Source organism: Bos indicus, chromosome 3, assembly GCF_029378745.1.
Source record: "Bos indicus isolate NIAB-ARS_2022 breed Sahiwal x Tharparkar chromosome 3, NIAB-ARS_B.indTharparkar_mat_pri_1.0, whole genome shotgun sequence".
NCBI classification, from domain to species: domain Eukaryota; kingdom Metazoa; phylum Chordata; class Mammalia; order Artiodactyla; family Bovidae; genus Bos; species Bos indicus.
In genome coordinates this window covers 86,472,254-86,494,873 of record NC_091762.1, presented here as the reverse complement: position 1 = coordinate 86,494,873, position 22,620 = coordinate 86,472,254, and the positions used below count along the sequence as shown (strand labels likewise).

The following is a 22,620-nucleotide window of genomic DNA, read 5'->3' as shown; positions in this document are numbered from 1 at the left end:
TTGAAAGGTTCCATTTACCCTGTAATCACTAATCATTTGTCACAGGCCATGCCGCTGGGAATATGCATGGGTTACAGTTGTGTACCAGACACACAGGGGGAATCATATGGCACTCTCTCGCCCCCTCTGCCCACCCCACTGGATGTAAGGAAGAAGGTAACCTAGTCAGGTACTGCCTAGAGGGGAGACCAGAGCAGATGCAGACTGGAGAAAAGAGCCTGCCTGAGAGCATAACACCACTTCTGATTCATCACAGACCCCCTTGCACATTCCTTACCCGCCTCTTAGCTTGTCCCTTGGGAGTGAGCATCTGTAATGACAAACCAAAGGACATCTTAGTTTTTCAGTGTGTGTGAGTTCATATATACAGGATAGGAAAATTCCAATAATATATTGGTTTCAATGAAGAGTTTAAAGGAACATGAAAGTGTACCTCCTCTCCCCAGATCAATCACACCTCTCCTTAGCTTGCAGGTGGACCAGCAGTGCAGAAACTGTGTGCCCACTCGGCAGACCTGTCTCCTGACTCCTCCACTAACTAAGCTTACTTCTGAGGCAGGCCACTCTTTACTTCTAGTTCCTTGTGTCTAAAACAGAATTAACGTGTACTTTGAAAGGCTGTTGTGGGACTTTCTTTCCTTTCCTCTTACCACTCTTCTCTCCTTACAGCTGGCCAATCTACTTATGACTATTTAATTTTTTCACTTTTTCCCTTTGTTCTTCTTTTACCAAATCCCAATCCAGGATGAATCCAGCTTTCAACCTTATGCCTGCCTGAAGGCCACTGAACAATATCAGTTCAGTTCAGTTCAGTCGCTCAGTCGTGTCTGACTCTTTACGACCCCATGAATCGCAGCATGCCAGGCCTCCCTGTCTATCACCAACTCCCGGAGTTCACTCAAACTCATGTCCATCGAGTCGGTGATGCCATCCAACCATCTCATCCTCTGTCGTCCCCTTCTCCTCCTGCCCCCAATCCCTCTCAGCATCAGAGTCTTTTCCAATGAGTCAACTCTTCACATGAGATGGCCAAAGTATTGGAGTTTCAGCTTTAGCATCTTCCCTCCTAAGAAATCCCAGGGCTGATCTCCTTCAGAATGCAGTGGTTGGATCTCCTTGCAGTCCAAGGGACTCTCAAGAGTCTTCTCCAACACCACAGTTCAAAAGCATCAATTCTTTGGTGCTCAGCTTTCTTCACGGTCCAACTCTCACATCCATACATAACCACAGGAAAAACCATAGCCTTGACTAGACAGACCTTTGTTGGCAAAGTAATGTCTCTGCTTTTGAATATGCTATCTAGGTTGGTCATAACTTTCCTTCCAAGGAGTAAGCATCTTTTAATTTCATGGCTGTAGTCACCATCTGCAGTGATTTTGGAGCCCAAAAAAATAAAGTCTGACACTGTTTCCACTGTTTCCCCATCTATTTCCCATGAAGTGATGGGACCAGATGCCATGATCTTTGTTTTCTGAATGTTGAGCTTTAAGCCAACTTTTTTACTCTCCACTTTTACTTTCATCAAGAGGCTTTTTAGTTCCTCTTCACTTTCTGCCATAAGGGTGGTGTCATCTGCATATCTGAGGTTATCGATATTTCTCCCAGCAATCTTGATTCCAGCTTGTGCTTCTTCCAGCCCAGTGTTTCTCATGATGTACTCTGCATAGAAGTTAAATAAGCAGGGTGACAATATACAGCCTTGACGTACTCCTTTTCCTATTTGGAACCAGTCTGTTGTTCCATGTCCAGTTCTAACTGTTGCTTCCTGACCTACATATAGGTTTCTCAAGAGGCCAGTCAGGTGGTCTGGTATTCCCATCTCTTTCAGAATTTTCCACAGTTTATTGTGATCCACACAGTCAAAGGCTTTGGCATAGTCAATAAAGCAGAAATAGATGTTTTTCTGGAACTCTCTTGCTTTTTCCATGATCCAGCGGATGCTGGCAATTTGATCTCTGGTTCCTCTCCGTTTTCTAAAACCAGCTTGAACATCAGGAAGTTCATGGTTCACATATTGCTGAAGCCTGGCTCGGAGAATTTTGAGCATCACTTTACTAGCATGTGAGGTGAGTGCAATTGTGTGGTAATTTGAGCATTCTTTGGCATTACCTTTCTTTGGGATTGGAATGAAAACTGACCTTTTCCAGTCCTGTGGCCACTGCTGAGTTTTCCAAATTTGCTGGCATATTGAGTGCAGCACTTTCATAGCATCATCTTTCAGGATTTGAAACTGAATACTATAGGGAAACACTATACAGCAATAGGGGGCTTCCCTGGTGGCTCAGCGGTAAAGAATCCGCCTGCAGTGAAGGAGCTGCAGGAGACCTGGGTTCGATCCCTGGGTTGGGAAGATCCCCCTGGAGGAGGGCATGACAACCCACTCCAGTGTTCTTGCCTGGAGAATCCTATGGACAGAAAATCCGGGCAGGCTTAGTCTGTAGTCACAAAGAGTTGGACACAACTGAAGCGACTTAGCACTCAGGCATGCACACATACAACAATAAGTTGTATTGACTTCTAACTTTATGTATGTATGATCCCCAGACAGCCTCCCTCACCCTCTAGTTTCTAGTTGGATTTGGCCACTGGGCACCAGAGGAAGCCTGGAGGGTAGATGGAGCTATTTGTTTCCCCAGATCCCTCCTTGCTGAAGTGCCACGGTTTAGCTGATCCATCTACCATGTGTCTATACCATAGACCACAATTCCGGCATGTGGCCCTCTCCCTCGTCCCATCTTCTCTCCAGGTGATGGGAATCACTCCCTCCCCTTGCTGCTTCAGGCCCGGAGGCGGTAAAGGTTCTCCACTGTTGCTAGTCTTTTCCTAAACCTTCTTTAAAACAAACCCTTTGTTAAGCTTTACTTCAGTTAGCCAATGTCCATCTGTTTCCTCACAGAAACCAGACTAATACATCAGATCAGTCTCTAATTTTCTGCAACATGATATCAAATCTTCTCCATTCCCAGCCCAGTCTTTCCTCTCACATTCAGGCATATGACCTCCTATTTATCTCAACCCCCAACTACCTCAAAAAGAAAATAAAAGCCATTGGAAAGACACCTCCTGTCAAACCTGTGTTTCTCATATCCAGTGATGTGCTGAAGCTGACTCTCGCCTGCTCCCAGGAGGCAACTGTGGGCATCTCTGCCCAGCTTCACCTTCAGTGACATCACATTTAGTTCAGTGCAGTCACTCAGTCGTGTCCGACTCTGTGATCCCATGGACTGCAGCATGCCAGTCTTCCCTGTCCATCACCAACTCCCAGAGCTTACTCAAATCATGTCCATACAGTCGGTAATACCATCCAACCATCTCATCTTCTGTCATCCCCTTCTCCTCCTGCCTTCAGTCTTTCTCAGCATCAGGGTCTTTTCCAATGAGTCAGTTCTTCACATCAGGTGGCCAAAGTATTGGGGCTTCAGCTTCAGCATCAGTCCTTCCAATGAATATTCAGGACTGATTTACTTTAGGGTTGACCGGTTCAATCTCCTTGCAGTCCAAGACACTCTCAAGAGTCTTCTCTAACACCACAGTTCAAAAGCATCAATTCTCGGCACTCAGCTTTCTTTATAGTCCAACTCTCACATCCATACATGACCACTGGAAAAACCATAGCTTTGACTAGATGGACCTTTGTTGGCAAAGTAATATCTCTGCTTTTTAATATGCTGTCTAGGTTGGTCATAGCTTTTCTTCCAAGGAGCAAGTGTCTTTTAATTTCACAGCTGCAGTCGATTTTGGAGCCCCCAAAAATAAAATCTCTCACTGTTTCCATTGTTTCCTCATGAAATCAGCCATAGTGGAAGTCTTTACACCCCAGTGCTATGAATCAGAGCCTTTTTTTTTTTTTTAATAGAACCAGTTGTTGAGCATTTATCAGCATGCCACTGCTTACATCCAGATGCAGCCTTTTGCTCCTTTACATTTGGTATAGTGGAAGAGACACCCCACCTGTTATCAGAGGCTCTCCACCTCCCACTACCTTTGATAATCCATCGATCTCTTCCTCTGGCGTATTTAGCCTCTCCTTCCATACTAACTCCTCATCAACATTTAAACCTGCTCTAAACTTGTGCTGTCCCACACTGAAGCCACTCATCAGACATAGTTACTGAGCACTTGAAATGTGGCCAGTGCAAACTTAAATGTGTAGAAGACACACCAGATTTCAAAGATTTAGTATGAATACAAGAACATAGACTATTTCATTAATAATTTTTATATTGTTGAAAAGATATTTGGGATATAATAGGGTAAATAAAAGACATTAAAATAAAGTTCAGCAATTTCTTTTCACTTTTTTAAATGGCTTCTAGGAAATTTAAAATTACTTACAGAATTCACATTATTTCTATTGGACAGTGCTACCACAAACTCTCATCTTAAAAATAAAGTCTCTTCTTCTCCCTATCAGCCCCTCCAGTTACTGCCTCTCACAGTCAAAAATGCTTTAAAAAGTGGCCACTGTCATTGTGATTTTCTTTATTTTAAATAGATCTATTTATTTAGTTTTGGTTGTTCCGGGTCTTCGTTGCTATGCGGGCTCTTCTCTGCTTGTGGTGAGCGGGGGCTACTCTCTAGCTGCTGTGCACCAGTTTCTCCCTGGGGTGGCTCCTCTTATTGCTGAGCATGGGCTCTAGGCACGCGGGCTTCAGAAGTTGTGGTGTGTGGGCTCTAGAGCACAGGCTCAGTAGTTTTGACACAGGGGTTCAGTTGCTCTGTGGCATGTGGGATCTTCCCAGATCAGGGATCGAACCCATGTCTCCTGCATTGGCAGGAGAATTCTTTACCACTCAGCCACCAGGGAAGCCCTGTCATGATTTTCTTACACACCACCTCTCTCCTCAACCAAAGATGATCTGCCTTCCTGTTCCACAAATCTACCAGAATCATGCTAGTTTAGGTCACTAATGCTAACCTAGGTCATTGCACACCACAAAGGACTGTCCGGGCCTTACCCTGCTTTACCCTGAGCAGCAGTTTGCAATGTGGCGTATTCACTTCATTGAAACACTTTTCTTTTTATTTTTTTAACTTGATTAAAGTATAGTTGAGTTACACTATTGTGTTAATTTCCACTGTACAGCAAATTCCATTATTCATATATAAATATATATATGCATTCTTTTTGTATTCTTTTCCATTATGATTTATCACAGGATACTGAATATAGTTCTCTGTGCCTACAGTAGGACCTTGTTACCCGCAAATTCCCAGTCCATTCCCCCCCACTGACTCTCCCTCCCCTTGGCAAACACAAGTCTGTTCTCTCTGGCTATGAGTCTGTTCCTGTTTCATAGATAAGTTCATTTGGAAACACTTTCCCATTGACAGCATACTTTCTTGATTTTCCTCCTACTGAGATGCTCATAACGCTGCTTTCCAGATTCCTTGTCAGCTCCTGTCTCTCCTCTACCTAGAATTCTGTGTTGGTCTTCTATAAGATTTTGTCCCTCTCATCTACTTCTAAGGATTCATTTTCTATTGATATGCAAGCAGCTCTACATCTGCACTTAAAGGTCTCACAGGCATCTCAACTTAAACAGGTTCAAACCTGAACTCAGCGTCTCCACCTCTGCCTGCAAAACTGGCGCTAGCTTAGGACATGGCAGTATTGGTAATGGTACCACATCTACTTAATCACTTCTGCCAGGACCTCAAGGACATTCGTAGCCCACCCTCTTCTTCCTCCACTGTGGTCTCTCCTGGTCTCTTTCTAAACTACTCATCGTGTCTCTTTAATTCTCCACTTTGCTTTAATTCCACAGTCCCACCCTAGTCCAAGCCACCATCAGCTCTCACCCGGACTTCTCCAAGAGCCTCTTGAATGGGTTCCCTACCACCACTTTTACCACTCTAATCCATTCTCTACACATCTGCCAAAGTCATCTTTTACAAACTTGAATAGGATGCTTTAGCTTAAAAATCTTCAGTGTCTTCCCCTTGACTTTGGCATAATGTCGGAAACCTTTAACATGATGTTAAGAGGCCACCCCAGAACCTATTCCTGCCTTCATTTGTAGCTTTGTCTGTTTTCAGTCTTTGCCTACATTCTGTCTACTCAAACCACCTTGGACTTCTTTTAGTTCTTTGAATGCACCATATTATCTTGACTTGGGACCTGCAAATATGCCTTTTCTTCAGCCTGGGACCCTCTTCATCAGTTTTCTTTAACTGTTTGCCCATGTCCTTGTGAACCTTCAGATAGTTCGCTAAGCCCCCAAACTAGTTTTGTCTCCATCCGGCGCTCTCACATAGCTCCTGTGTTTTTCTAATAGACTCTGAACTCCATGAGGTCAAGGATCAGAGCCATCTGATTCACTTATGTATCCACAGTGCCTAGTACAATGTCTGGCACACAGTAGGTCCTCAATAACTATTTGTTGAACAGTAAAACATTATCTGACTCAGACTTCTCGTTTTGGAGATGAGGAAACTAGTATCCAAAGAAAGGAAGCAATTCATTCAAAATTACAGAGCCCAGACTGATGTTCATACAGGACCAGAGCCTCCTGATTTCCAGGTCAGTCTTCTTTCCAGTACATCATGTGTTTGTCAATAACTTAGTAAACAGAGGGAAGTAGACTGAATTCCCTATGTTTTGAGAAAGCCAGCGCAAGCTCATGTTCATAAACACAGCTGACATAGTTGTTATTTTCTTTGTTTTATGTAAAAGGCCTGGAAGTCCAACCCAAAAGTAAACTCCGTATTTCTAAACCTACAAACTCCTACAACTTTTATTGCCTACAGGCCCCATTCTGCTTATTGTACTTCTTCCTTCCCTGCATTAACCAGAGGCATCAGCTGGTTCAGGGTTGAGCAATGCCTTCATTCCATGCTTTTTATCAATCCCCTGCCAAGGCAGCATGTCACATGTAGCAGAAGATTAGGAAGTGCTGTCTTTAAATAGTAGTGCTCAAGAAAACAATATAAGATCCTGTATAGTGCTGGGATGGAGATAGTGGAGATTTTTATAAAAATAACAAATTTTTTAGCTCTCACTTGTGCCAGGCACTAAATTAGATGGTTTGCATATATTTTCTCTTGTCTTACTAACTCTATGAGTAATTATTTCTATTGTTTCTGTTTTACAGATGAGTAAACCGAGGCATAAAGAGGTTATTAAATCGCCTAAGCCATTCAGTTAAAAGAGCCAAGGCTCTGATCTAGTCAGTCCAGAGCCCATGATCTTAACGGTGTGATATCTGAAAGTGAAGAATAGGTTGACCTGACAGGAAATACCAAAAAGTACAATTAAGGGAGATCCCAAAGTTGATTTATACAGATATCCCATCTCTGATTCATTCATTCATTGATCTATCTACTCATTCGTTCTTTTACTCTCTCAACATTACTTATTGAAAAGTCACATTATATCTATTGTTGAGGATACTGGTAAAATTAATGGCCTCTCTCCTCTGAGCTCTCACTGTCTAGTGTAAGAAACATAAGTAAACAGACATTTATCCCAGTGAGTGCCAAGTGCTAAGATAGAGGGGGCTTTGGGACACAAGCTTATAAACCAACTTAAAAGGACACATATGAGTTATCCTGGACCTGCCTGCCGTGCTTTCTTTACCCTGTGTACCTCTGCTCTCTCCTTCCTTCCCGGTTTCCCTCCAGGCTTTCTCATGCTTTTGGTGCTTTGCCGACATCTTCAGCCTCCTCTACTCCCGGTTTCAGACACATCCTCTCTGCTTGTCTTTGTCCTCCTAATGTAGGTTTGAAATGCATTCTGGCATAGCCGGAAGCACATCTGTACCATAAAGCAGTCTAAGGCCAACCCAAAGGCTAGACTAGGATGTGCATGGCCCACTTCTAATATGACTCCGATCTAGGAGAGTTGGAAATCTAAAACATGGAGCTTTAAGGAGTGTGGAGGACAAAATAGATGGAAAAATACCTGCGTCTTAGAAAATGTGGTTATTTACCAGCCTAAACATAGAGAAATTGACTAGTGACTACCCAACATCCCTTGGAGCTCAGTCATCATGTCTTGCATGTTCTACACCACTTTTTCATGATCTTATAGGATATTAGCCTCTGTGCAATGGGGGGATTTTTGGTTTTACAACAGAGTATAATAAAATATATCAGATTTGGAACATTAAAAAATGTTAATGCCATTACATTTTTATTTTTTGCTATCAATTATGGTGCCTGATCTGTTGACCAAAAAAATCTTCACAGTACAAAATTAGCTTTGAAACAGGAAGTGTAAATTTCCAAGGTATTTGGACCCTGAGAACTTTCAGGATCCTGTATTTTCTCAAGTTGCAATCTCCCCTCAGCCCACTCCTTCCTAAACTTTGTTTTTCTCCTACAGTCATAAATGAAGCATATTCCTGCTAAGGAATGTCTGTGGATTAGATGTATCAATTGAATTTGACAACTAAAAAAGAATTAGTGGTGACTCTTATTGATCAGTGTTTGATTTAATGGACAGGGACTCACTCACCCCTATATATGGAAGAAATAAGTCAGAAAAGGTATATAGACTGAAAAAAGGGACTGAGATTCTGGCAATAACTGTCAGGTGGAGGAAGACATTTGATAGGAATGATGTGGCAAACAAGATTAAATTAATGGGCAACTGAAGTCAGAAAGTGGCAATTATAATATTGAAAACACTTCAAAACCATAAGTCTCAAGCATTGGATGGGTCTTGTAAACAGACACTGAAGTCTTACATGATGATGACAAACCCCTAGATGGATAGGGAGATGATATCTAAGCCTTAGGCTCATTTGACATCAACAAGAGGCTAATGATGACAGAACAGAGATGCAGAGGAACTAAATATGATTATATCTCTATCGTTAGATGGCATAAAACTCAGAGTAGAGATTTTTGCTTGCAGATGGAGAAGCAATCATCCAGAAATGATGGTAAGGAGCCATGAGATTGTTAACATCCACCACCTTCCCTAATCCACCCACCCCACCAACCTGAAACATATATCCAAGTATTAGTAATGCTTGTTAACTCTTACTTTTAATAAAGCTTCTGGGAAAATAAGGTTTGTTTCAGTTGATGGGTAAATAGTAGTAGTAATAATAACAACAACGGGGTCGCTAAGAGTTGGACACGACTGAGCGACTTCACTTTCACTTTTCACTTTCATGCATTGCAGAAGGAAATAGCAACCCACTCCAGTGTTCTTGCCTGGAGAATCCCAGGGACGGTGGAGCCTGGTAGGCTGTCGAATATGGGGTCGCACAGAGCTGGACACGACTGAAGCGATGTAGCAGCAGCAGCAGCATGCTTTTAATCATTTATTTCATAACAATATACCTATACAATAGGTATTAAGATTCCCATTTTTAAAACTGAGACTCAGAGTGTTAAATGGCAGAGCTAGGCAAGGCACCCCACTCCAGTACTCTTGCCTGGAAAATCCCATGGATGGAGGAGCCTGGTAGGCTGTAGTCCATGGGGTCGCTAAGGGTCGGACACGACTGAGCGACTTCACTTTCACTTTTCACTTTCATGCATTGGAGATGGAAATGGCAACCCACTCCAGTGTTCTTGCCTGGAGAACCCCAGGGATGGTGGAGCCTGGTGGGCTGCCATCTATGGGGTCACACAGAGTCAGACACGACTGAAGTGACTTAGCAGCAGCAGCAGCAGCAGCAGGGTTTGAATTATGGTCTCTTTTATCACCAAAGCCTTTGTTCCACAGTGAATGGTTAAGAATAGAATTCCAAAACTGTTTGTCTCCTCATCTTTCAGTTGGGGATGTGAAGTAGGTAAAGTGTTTAATGGGGCTTCCCAAGTGGCGCAATGGTAAAGAATCCACCTGCAATGCGGGAGACACAAGAGACACGAGTTCAATCCCTGGGTCATGAAGATCCCTTAGAGAGAGTAGGAAATGGCAACTGGCTCCAGTATTCTTGCCTGGAAAATTCCATAGGAGCCTGGCAAGCTACAGTCAGTGAGGTCGCAAAGAATCATACACAACTTAGTGACTCAACAACAGCAACAACAAAGCGTTTAATAGAGTATTGGGCCATTAGCTGCCATTATTATTTTTGTTGTTGAGTTATTATTAATAGTAGTATTTCTGTCATAGCTCACTGCAGTACTCAGCCAGAAATATCAGCAGGACCATTTCTTTTTCAGTCAATAACAGATTATTAAATGGGTGATAGCTTGCAGTTTTGAAGTCTATAATCTGATGCTTTTAGCAAGAAGCTTGATATTTTGCCTTTGAGAAAACTCATAAGAGCCAAGTCAAACCAATGTAAGTAGGATGAATAATTGCTCAACTATTCATTTTAGGGCCCAACCCCTTTGCAACCAGGCCCTGTATTAGGACTGCATCTCAAAATATCACAGTGGTAGGTATCCTTACCTATTATGGGACCTCTCCCCTCTGCCATGATTGTATGACTGAGTTGGAATAGGCTGTACCTTGCTGGGGAAACATGGTAGGTATATTCCCTCTTAGAGTGAACCTAGTTAAATAAAATAAATAAATAAAATAAAATGTACCATTGAGAGTAACCGGTTCATTTGTCAACTGAAAGTTAATCAAAAAAAGACATGTACATGGAACCAACAGATTGCAAAGCTGGCAAAGATTTTAGAAATAATCTAATCCAATCCCTTTATTTTGCTGATAAGGAAAGTGAGTCCCAGGGAAGGCTAGAGCCTTACTCAGGGTCATACAGCTGGCAATAATTTTGTTTGCTTCAAAAATTAATATGAACAGTCTTTCCATACATCAACGAATCTTCCTGCCTTTGTGAGCACAATATCATAACTATAATTGAATTTGTCTTTGATGGTGGAGAAAGCAAAGGGTTTAACAGGGCCTTAAAGTCATCAGAGCAAGATAAATTGTCTTGAACTAATGCTGGAGATCTATTAACTTGTGAGCTTGTCAAGGAATAGGCCTGGTCTTATTCGTGAGTTAAAGCAAGTTTCAAATCCTAGCTAATCCATCTACTAGCTTAGGAAAGTCACTTAACCGCTCTGAGCCTCTGTTTGCTCATTATAAATTTAGATAATAAGTCCTTCATTACAGAATGTTTGTGAGCATCAAATGAGGCAAGATATAGATACACAGTGCCTCACCAGAACAGACACTTAATTAGTGTATACTTTCAAATAACCTTCAGCTAACATCCTCCTAAAAGCTAAGGATACATCAATGAATAAGAAAGCCAAGGACCTGATTTCATAGAGCTTAGGTTCACAAGGAAGGAGTAGATGTGAAAGCCAAGGAAGAAATAGACAGGAAGCAAGGATGCAGATAAATTAACAATATAATTTCACATACAGGTTAGGTAGATTGATGCCATGTATTTAAAATTATAAATGAGGCGTGAGTCTTTATGTCATGATTCGTGATGAAGACTCACTTTCCTTTCTCTCATCCTTTCTTGCCTCTCAATTGTTGTCACGGAGGTTACACAGAATACCAGGTGCAGGTCAAAAGATGAGTGTGTCAAAACGAAAAACAAAATAAATAGGAGAACAAAGAGCCATTTTTTAACACTTGCTGGAGGAGAATCACATTGCTATACTTTGTTTTTCTTCGGAGGGGTCATGTGCCTCAGCCCACACATTAGCATGTGAACTTGTTGTTCCAGTCAAATGAGTCAGAGTTCCTCAAGAAGGCAGATTCATGTATTTCAGAGCTATGTGTCAGCACCTTTGAAAAAAGGTACAGTGTTCTGTATTGGTGTGTCTCACAAACGCACACACATCGATCACATGGCTAATCAGCAGCAGAAGTGGGATTTGAACTCAAGCCCAGGGGACTCAGGGCTTCCCTGGTGGCTGCCTTGAAGAGGGAAATGGCAACCCACTCCAGTATTCTTGGGAAATCCCATGGACAGAGGAGCCTGGCAGGCTACAATCCACGGAGTCACAAGAGTTGAACATGACTTATTAAACCACCACCACCAGGGGACTCAGGCACGAGGTTTTTGCATCGCAAGGAGGACAGGAGGGTCACGCCTGAGTGTAGGGCTAAGCAAAAGCCTGGAGTCAGAGGTGGGTCTGAATTCTAGCTTTACTGCATATTCGCTTTCTTACCTTGGGCAAATTCCTCATACTCTCTCCGTTCACTTCTTGGCCCATAAAGTGAAGATAGATGATGATATCTGTGTCATAGTCATTTTGAGAATTTAAAGAGTCGTACATAAAGTGACTAGTACAATGCACAGCACAAAGTAGCACCTGCAGTATCTTGGCTGAACTGGTCACCTAGCAACAACCATGGGAGTTGACTGCTGGGCCAATGGACACCTTGCTTTTTGGCTCATAAACTCCATCAGTTTAAAAAGAAATTGAACTTACATCCTAAATACATGGAAGCTTATTTATGAAAAAGTGTATACATATTCTACTGTGCTTGTAAATTATTTACACATAAAACAACTGAAATAGAGCTGAAATAAGATACTATTTCATCATAATAGCATCATACTAACATTAGGCAATAGTTGAAGGTACACTGTCTATGGCCAGATGAGTTTTTAATGATTTTTTAAATGATTATTGATGATTTCTAAATGATTTTGTATGTGCCCCTCTATATATCAAACAGTATTCTTTTTCTTTTTTTAATTAAAGTATAGTTGATTTATGATATTATGTTAATTTCAAGTATACAGCATAGTGATTCAGTATTTTTACCGATTATACTCCATGAAGTTATTACAAGATAAAGACTATGATTCCCTATGCTATACAATAGTACAGTATATGCTTATTGCTTATCTATTTTATACATAATTTATTTCTCTCAATCTCCTACTCCCATCTTACCCATCCTTCCATCCTTGTCCCGATTGATAAACACTGGTTTGTCCTCTACTGTTTTACATATGAATTCATTTGTATTATTTTTTTAGATTCCACATATAAGTGATGTCATACAGTATTTATCTTTTTCTATCTGACTTATTAGCTTTCCAGGTGACTCAGTGGTAAAGAATCCACCTGCCAAGCAGGAGACGTGGGAGACACAGGTTCAATCCCTGGGTCAAGAAGACCCTTGGAGGAGGAAATGGCAGCCCACTCCTGTATTCTTGCCTGGGAAATCCCATGGATGGAGGAGCCTGGCTGGCTATTCAGTCCATGGGGTCACAAAGAGTCAGACATGACTGAGCAACTGCACACGCACACTTGCACATAAACTCCCAACCTGGAACACGTAAATGACACACGTAGCAAACCCCTGGAAGCTGGGGACACAGCATGGAGCACCCTGCTGGCCTCTGAGGTGGTATAGCAGAACTCTCACCCTCCCTTTAGGAGACCTCGCACATCTTATTCATGGCTGATGTGTGGACCAACCTTTAGAACTGGTGACAATCTGTATATTAAAGCTGAATTAATTTCCTCAGACTAAAAGTCATATAAGTAGCGCTCCCAATATTTTCTTCTGAAATCTTAGTAGGTCATCTCCAACACTCCCTTGGAGTGCATGTATGCTATTTTAGAAACACCATTAGGTGATCTTCCATTACCTCTGTCATGAATGTCACCACCCTTTCATTCAGCAGCTCAGCCAACATTCACCAAGCAACTATGCCCTTATGTGCTAGGACAATGCTAAGCGTGAGACTTAGTGACATGGTTCCTGCCTTGTGGGAGTCACAGTTTAGCTCCCACCGGGCCAGGTTGTGGTTGTTCTTCCCTGCAGACCATGACTCGACGCTGCCAAACTTGCCCTGCACTTTGGTGCCTAAGTCTAGACTACCTGCCAGCCTTCCCAAAGTCTTAAGGTCATTGTTCCTCTTCTCCTGGGTAGGAGGGAAAGTATCAAATCCCCTGCTCCCCAAATTGCCGAAACTTCTGTCTGCCACTCTCGGAATCCCCTTCTTCTCCATGGGTGCTGATGAGCGCCTTCCTTTCTTGAACCTGACTTCCCTGGGTACCTCCCCCAGTGTAGCCTACAGCCCTCCGGTGGCTCCCAAGCCAGTCTGGAAGACGTGAGAACTGGGAGTTCCCTGGGCCTACACAGGCCTGGTGGCTGCCAGCGCTGCTCCAGGGAAGTGGTGAGCTGCGTGTGCGGACTGGTATCTCGGCCTTGACACGGCAGGGAAGGGTCATACCCCATGAATGCGGTCTTTCATGGCCCTGGTACAGGGCTCCTATTTTTTCTTACAGAAGTGACGATCAAATGTGAACTTTCATGGTTTATTTATAGCTCGGCCTTATAGAGAGAAAGAAAAGAAGTGATTAAAAGGCGATTTTGCCAAATATTTTGTTTTCAAAAGCTCTCATTGTGTGGGCAAAAAGGAAAGAGAAAAGTCCCTGTCTTCGTTGTTTCTGTCTAGACTCCCCAACAAAGAGGGTAGCGTGCCACAAATCCAGATTGTCCGGCTCTTGCCTGCTGACAAAAAGAATGAATTTTGAGGCCAACTTCAAATAAACCCTTTTGAACAGAAATACATTGTGGGGGGGAGGTGACTATATTTAGCACGTGTCAGCATGTCCATAATAAATTCATATTGTTATGCTGTGGTAATTTCCAGATTTACTGCAGCCAGTGGGTTCATGAGGTTTCAGTTTTATGTTAATGATTTGGAAAAATGGGAAAACTCAGCAGTGCTGTTTCTGATGACAGCACCAGTTCTCTGGGTATTCTCCATATTGTGTCGAATACCCTTAATGAGCCCTGCCTCCCAGAAGAAAGGAGAATGACCACGAGTCATTTTGATTGCCTCTAGAAGCATCAATTTTTTTTAGAGTGCAGTTTTGTTTTATTCTCCTTCAAATGATCAAATCCCACTGTAGCAAGTGAAGACAGAAAAAAACAAGTGAACACTAAAAAACTAACCACCCATGCTCCTGAACCTGTTGATTTTTTTAATATATTTTCAACTATTGTTTATTATGCACATATACATAATTTTTGAGACAGAATTGAAAAACAACTATATTTTTTACTCCCACTGTCCCTTTATATCTGTGTACTTTAGCTAGTTTCTCTCTGGCCTACTTAAAAATTTTGGTAGTCCCATTACTTTCTTAAGTAAGCAGAAAGTCACTTAGATAATGTGGGTTTTATGGTCCCTGTAAGTCATGAGACATAACCAAAATTCCAACATTAGAATACCGAGAAATATATCATGCTCATCACTTGAACGTTCATCTAAAGATAAGACAGCTCCTCATTGCTCCAGCCAGGACTGCTGGGGATATGAAGAGATGGCTGTGATTAGATTCTTCTGTTTTTCCTCATTCGCTTTCTCTCCAAGAATATGTTAGCTTTCTTCTTGTTCTTCAGATGTGGTTGGAAGCTGGAAAGGAAGAGAGTTAAGGGGTGTAGGAAAGTTCTTATCTTGAATAGCACTGTCATAAATGGGCTTGGTGCTAAGTCAAAAATGTGTTTACAGCTGGGCTCCATTGCAGATTTTTTAGGGAGACTCTCCACTTCTGCAGACATCTCATTGTATCTTGTCCTTGTCCTTCTCCATTCTAGTAGCTCTTTTAATTCCTTAAAAATCCAGTTGGTTGCCTCAAGCTTCTTTTTTCTCTTTTTTTAAATTGGAATATAATTGCTTTACAATGTTGTGTTTGTTTCTGCTGTACAGTGAACTGAATCAGCCATGTGTACATATATATCCCCTCTCTCTTGGACCTCCCTGCCATCCCACCCCCATCCCAACCATGGAGATCACAGAGCACTGAGCTGAGCTTTCTGTGCTTTATAGCAGGCTCCCAGTGCAGACTCCCTCTCCTCATTAGATGGCCATACTGGCCAGGATCTAAGACAACCCACAAAGCCCTCTCACCTGTGGCCACCTCGGGTCTGTGGAAAACAGTCATGCCTTTTGAAGTCTGACAGACACTGGCAGAACTCGCTGATCCCAGGGCAAGCCTCCTTCACTTCTATACCAAAGCTGCCAGCTAGCACTTCTCCAGACAAGAGGTACACTCAGCCCAACCTGTCCCACAACCTCAGGGACATGTGTCCAGATACCAGTTGATATCAGTGAAACCATGCTCTCACCCTCTCCCCTGGAAAGAGCCCTGATGCTCAGTCCACACACAGCTCCCTCCTAAAATTCCACCTCTTTTTCTGACCTTCCACATGGATGAAAGGTTTCAGAGTTGATTTATGGGTCCTCAGCTACCCTTTCAGGGTGGTCTGTTTCCAGCTCACTTTGGTATCTTATATCTGTCAACTTTAGCTCTCAGACAAATCTTGCATTTTAACATTCCTTCATGTGTATGGTCCTTAAGTTCACTCATCCCATAGACATTTGCTGGGCATGTATGATACACCAGATGCTGAGTTTGGCAGTGGAAATGGTTAAAAGAGTTGCTGCTTAAGGAGCAGGAGTCTAGTTGGGGAAGCTGATGTGGTAACAAAAAATTGTGGTACTGTGTCATAAATGCTATGATAGATGGAAGCATAAGTTTCTAGAGTGGCAGATAACTCATTCTAGGTGGGAGGCAGGCAGTGAGGATGAGTCAGGAAAGACCTTCTGTGGAATCAGTACCTGAGCTCAGCTTAATGTCTTAAATCTGTACTTTTGTGAGAAACAAAATAACCTCTTGTTAAACCTTTGAAATCTCTATTGCTTTTATTCGTCAAAAATTTATTTTAAAAATAAGCAAAAGTAACATGAAGACAGGAAGAAAGAATTCCCTGCTATCTGCCATGTGTCTACACATCCATCATGGTGTGAAGGGAAGTGACATTTATGATGCTTTTTGTATAATACAAGTTTCCTGGATCCCACCCATGAAGGCGGTCTTGGAATGTCGGCTCAAGTCTAAAGCCTAAGCCCAATGCTGAGGATTCCCCCAGGGTATTTTCAAGATTGAGAGCAGGCAGGTCTGCCCTAAAACAGGCAGAGCAGAACAGAGTACCGCTGTGAAGGAAGAAGCGAGCCCAAAATAGGAGACCTAGTGGCAAAGTTGGTGGGGGGGATGACTGCACCCATCTCAGCAACACATGGGACTTGCTTTAGAGGAAATCAGAATTTAGTTTATGAAGGAGAACGTCTGGCATACGTTGGGGTGAGCAGAGCTCTTTAAATATTCTTGCTAAGTGGAACAGCAGTGACCGCACTAAGATATGGTTGCTCTTTTACAAACTGTCTCTAGACTGCCCTTTGTTGGTTCTTATCCTTTCACCTTGATTCCCTTTTCAATAACTTTTCATAATTTTTCAAACCTCCTCCTTAGTAAGTCTGCTGTTTTTTTCCTTCTGTCAGTGGGCTTCTTACTCTCAGCATTTCTGATCTCCCAAACAGCACTTTCAAAACCCCTGGACACCAGGAAACCAGATAACTAGTCAGAATGTCCATGGCATCCTTGAGAAAGAGCTGGTAGAACATATTTGCCAGATTGGAAATATGTGTAAGTGATTAATAGATGAAATAAGTGATTAGTAGATGAAAAAGTATCAAGTTTCTTAATCCTTGAATAGCTATTGAAGTTTATCTGCTTCTAGCATGGTATTTATCACATTCTATTTTGATCGCAGTAAATGTCTTTTCCATTCCATGGTGAGCTCCTTGATGAAAGGACCACTTAATTCTTCATCTCTGTTTTCCATATATAGTGAATGCTGTGCTTGGCACATGGAAGGGGCTCAATATGTTTTATGAATATTTCAGGTACTAAGATTAAGCAGCAAACAGACATATCTCCCAGCCTATGTAGCTTACATTCTGGTTAGAACGAAGGATGAAGAGGCAGAGAAGGAATATAAACTAGTAAGTACATGACTTGTCACACAAGAATTAGTGATAAATAATAAATATAATATTTATAGAATTGTATAAGTACATATGTATGTATATGTAAATAAATAAATCACCAGTAAAGTGGTAAGGATGTTCAGGGAAACACTTGGGCATGTTTTGAAGATGCCCAGGGCTTTCACATTGTGTGTGGTAGCCAGATTCTTAAGTTTCTTTCCTCCTCTGCTAGTATGTGAGTTTCTCTAGGCCATAGAGCATGTCTTACACAAATCTGTATTCCTAGCACAGTGTCTGGTACATAGTAATTAATACATGTATAGAGTAAGAAGTTGTACATATGTGACTCCAGAATGACTACATCCTTAACAATAGGAGTTCAATAGCTGTTCCCAAGACAGGACCTCTTCTGAGGAGCTTTGTCATGCTATTGCTTGCAATCTCCCCAAAGTCAAGACTTTGGATTCCACAAAGTACGGGTTCACTCTACTCCCCTAACTTTCCCACGGACTTAACAACATTGAGAGACCATCCAAGGAAACCTGACCTCTCCTTTCATGCAGTGGAGCCAATCAATCTGTGGTTGATCTTGCTGCTGTTCATTCCAACCATGTCCACCCAAGACACCGCAACTTGCCGACTGCCCACCTGCCCCACTGTAAAGACAAGAATGTCCTGAGGTCAAGTCTGTTAGGCTCAGCCCAGAGGTCTCACATCTGTACTCACAGTTGCAGAGACTACTGGGAAAAGAACTGAAAGTGAAATGAAGAGGTCTTAAATATTCTGACCTAGAGTTTGGGTGCAGAGTGGCTTCTGTTCAGTTACTGTTGTGAGTTAAGTGGACAACAGGCTCAGTGGCAGATTATGTTACCTTCTCAGGCCCTCATGTCCGGGCAGTGGGAAGTGGAAATAGTTCCCTCCCATAGCCCCCTGCAAGCCATCACAAAAGTGCTTTGCCTTCCAGGATCTTTATGCACTGGAGGTCTCAATAGGCAATCATTTATTAAGCCCAGGCTTGTGGTGGTAGATGTAACTTTTAATATTCATTGGGTTTTCATCTTAACACTAGAGATATTAAGTTGAAAAAAAATGAACTCACTGAATCTCTTAAGGGGAAATAAATTCTCATTAACATGTTTTTGCCCGTGATAGGCCTCACTTAGGTTTTAACTTTCCAACTTAGCTGTGTTCTGTTTTCTATTTGACAGGAGGCAATGGCAAAAATGAGCAAAGTTGGAAAAGTCGTGTTTCCTAGACATGAGGATAAAAGGTAAGTTTATATGTTTTCTGTCCACAATGCTGAGGAATGAAAACAACAGACACATGCAACTTTAGAGCTGGAATAAACCGCAGGGATCAGCAAGCCAGCCTTTTCATTTCATAGTTGATAAAACTACATCTCAGAAAGGTAAAGTCCTTTTCAGTTCCCTAAGATCGCAGAGCCAGGAAGGGCCAGACCTGGGGGTCAAATATTAGCTTCTGAACTTTGAACTTCAAATCAATTTCTTTTCCTTAGATCATTAACAGCAAATCTGGTCTCATCTGTCCTAAAATGGAAATCTCATGTCTTCCCACACAGTAGCATCTATCTGTTCCTCCACCCTTTGCCTTTGCATTACGTGACTTTGAGGGTTACAACATGACTTTTTTTTTTTTTAATTGAAGTATATTTGATTTACAATATCCTGTTAGTTTCAGGTATACAGCACAGCAGTTCAGTTATATATATGCATGCCTGTGTGTGTGTGTCTGTGTCTGTGTGTGTGTCTTTTTCAGATTCTGTTCCTTTATAGTTATTACAATATTGAGTATAGTTCCCTGTGCTATACAGTAGACCACCATCATTTTGATTAATGTTTTAACCCCAATTCACAAAACACTTATTTATTGAGTCCCTCCTATCTTTAAGCCATTATGCTCCTTGACATCTAGGCAGGACTTAGAAGAGAGTAAGACACAATCTTATTTATGTAATAGATCACTTCAGGACAAACAGGTATGTTTTATAATAAAAGTATTACCAGGTGATAAAGTAACCCAAAGCAGAAGAAAATTTGACCCTGTAGGAGTAAGGGAAAGCTTTTGAGAGGAGGTTAAGTTTACCTGACTTTAAATGCTTAAAAGAAATTGTCAAACCAAAACCAAAAAGAACTTCTGTCAGTAGAGGGAATAAGAAAGGCCAAGTTATAAAGGTGGGAACAGCATAGTATATTTAGGAAACTCTAAACAACTCATAATTCTGAAATGCAAAGTATGAGATGGGAGATGATAGGAAATGGAACAGGGTGTTGGGGGAACAGAGGGTTCCTCTCATAGGGAGCTGTGAGGGAGCTAAGGACCTCAGGTTTCATCCTACCAGCAGAATGGAGATAGTGAATTTTAAGGAGTGGTGGGACCTGTTCAGATGCAGATATTAGAAAGATCCTCTTAGAGGATGCATGAGAGGGCCTAAGGGTAGAAGCAGAGAGACCAGATGGAAAACTTTTCAACAATCCGTTTGAGAGATGAAAAGAACCTATACTGACTCACTGGTTTTCAGTTTAGAGATGAAGGAACAATTGTGCCAGTGGCTTTATCATTTTAGGAAAGTATTTGAGGTTAAGACATAAAAGCAAATTCTACCTTATGTAATGGACAAGAAAAGGTGCTGATCCCACCAAAGTATGATCAACGTTTAACAGAGTGGAATGGTCCATGGAAAAAGCCATCCACCTTTTATTGTCTTAGAAGATCTCCAAATGGGAGCTGTTAATCCCCTGAATATAAACCCCTCTCTAAATACCGGGGTTGTAAAGCAGACCGGTACCTGCAGGAGCTCAATGCCAGAACATGGAGAGATCTGAGTTCCCGGCGGCGGTGGGAGCCCTGGGCTAGCAACATCCCTCTTTTGTTGAAATTAGAAACAGATTCTTCTTTCCATCTCCTCACTGACCCTCCGAAGACTTTTGAGGAAAGTCTGTTTTTCAGTTCTTTGAGTAGGTCCCACGTGTTCTTTTGAGAAGAATCCTTGATTTCTTGCTGTCAGCTGGGAGCGGGCCTCTGCGAGGGAGCCACACACGGTGCTCTAGCACCATCTGCAGGTGGCCCGAAGATTTGCAAGTGGAAAGAGAGCCGGTTTCCTTCCGGGCATTTCTCAACATCTTGACTCAAATCATGTTCTTGTCTGAACAAAACACTCACTCAGGTCTGTGCCACACAGACCCAAGATGGAAGGATCGAGGATTATCTGATCAAGGATTAATATCCATATACAGATAACTCTTAAAACTCAACAACAAGAAAACCAACAACCCAAATCAAAAATGGGCAAAGGACTTTGAATAGACATTTCTCCAAAAATAATATATAGCCAGTAAGCACATGAAAAGATCAACATCACTAATCTTTAGGGAAATGCAAATCAAAACCACAATGAGATACAAATTTACAATCATTAGGATGGCTACTGTCAAAAAAGCAAAAATTAACTAGTAGGGGCTTCCCTGGTGGCTCTGATGGTAAAGAATCCGCCCGCAATGCAGGAGACCTGGGTTCAATCCCTGGGTTGGGAAGATCCCCTGGAGAAGGGAATGGCTACCCACTCCAGTGTTCTTGCCTGGAGAAGTCCATAGACAGGGGAGCCTGGTGGGCAATAGTCCATAGGGTCACAAGGACTGAGCAACTAACACTTTCACTTTTCACTTTTATTTACAAGGGTGCAGAAAAACTGGATCCCTTGCCCACTGCTAGTGGGAATGTAAAATGGTGCATCCTCTGTCAAAAATAATACAGTGGTTCCTCAAAATGTAAAGATAGAATTATTATATAACCCAGAAAGTCCACTTCTGGGTATTTAGGCACCCATGTTCACAGCAGCATTATTCACAGTAGTTGAATGAAGGCAACTTAGGTGTCCACCAACAGTTGAATACATGAAGAAAAAGTGGTATGTACATATGATAGAATATTATTCAGCCTTAAAAAATAGGATTCTGAAATATGCTGCAACATGGATGGGCCTTGAGGACATTATGTTAGTGAAAAGAGTCAGTCAGAAAATGACAAATACCGTATGATTCCATTTACATGCCACTCCCTGGAGAAGGAAATGGCAAGCCACTCCAGTAATCTTGCCTGGAGAACCCCATGGATAGAGGAGCCTGGTGGGTTATAGTCCATAGGGTTGCACAGAGTCAAACACGACTGAAGGGACTTAGCATGGCATGCCACTTACATGAGGAACCTAGTATAGTTGAATTCAGAGAGACAGAAAATAGAATGGTGGTGGCTAGAGACTAGGGAGAAGGAGAGAAAGCGAAGTTACTGTTTAATGGGTAGAGTTTTAGTTTTGCAAGGTGGAAACTGTTCCGTGGATAGATGGTGGCGATGACTGTACAGTGATATGAATGTGCTTAATACTACTAAATCGTGCAGTTTAAAATGTCTAAAACGGTCAATTTCGTGGTATGTATGAAGTGAAGTGAAGTTGCTCAGTCGTGTCTGACTCTTTGTGACCCTGTGGACTGTAGCCTACCAGGCTCCTTGGTCTATGGAATTTTCTAGGCACAAGTACTGGAGTGGGTTGCCATTTCCTTCTCCAGGGGATCTTGCTAACACAGGGATCGAGCCCAGGTCTCCCACATTGCAGGCAGACACTTTACCATCTGAGTCACCAGGGAAGCCGTGGTATGTATATTTTACCACAATAAAAAAAGATTGAAAAATTAAAAGCACAGGGAAAGAAGTGCCTTGGGACCTCAGCTTGCCATGTATAAAAAAGGGAAAATATAGTCTATCCATCTCTCTTTTTTTGTTGTTGTTGTTGAAGTGTAGTTAATTTATAATGTGTTGTGTTATGTGTCAGGCATATAGCAAAGTGATTCAGTTATGCAGATATGTATATATGTGTGCGTATGTGTGTGTATGTGTGTGTGTATATATATATTCTTCTTTAGATTCTTTT

General features: G+C 42.0%; 1 protein-coding gene across 15 annotated transcripts in view; it reads left to right on the top strand.

Annotated features, from left to right (window-relative positions):
* Positions 1-22,620, top strand: part of FGGY (FGGY carbohydrate kinase domain containing) — a 525,569-nt gene that overhangs the window by 481,092 nt on the left and 21,857 nt on the right. For all 15 annotated transcript variants that reach the window (XR_011564145.1, XM_070780298.1, XM_019957367.2 and 12 more), the window contains one exon: positions 18,887-18,948. Coding sequence is in view for 14 of the 15 variants with exons in the window: in XM_070780298.1 (XP_070636399.1) it covers positions 18,887-18,948 (62 nt within the window). In the remaining variant the exon portion in view is untranslated. The remainder of the gene's footprint in view (positions 1-18,886; positions 18,949-22,620) is intronic.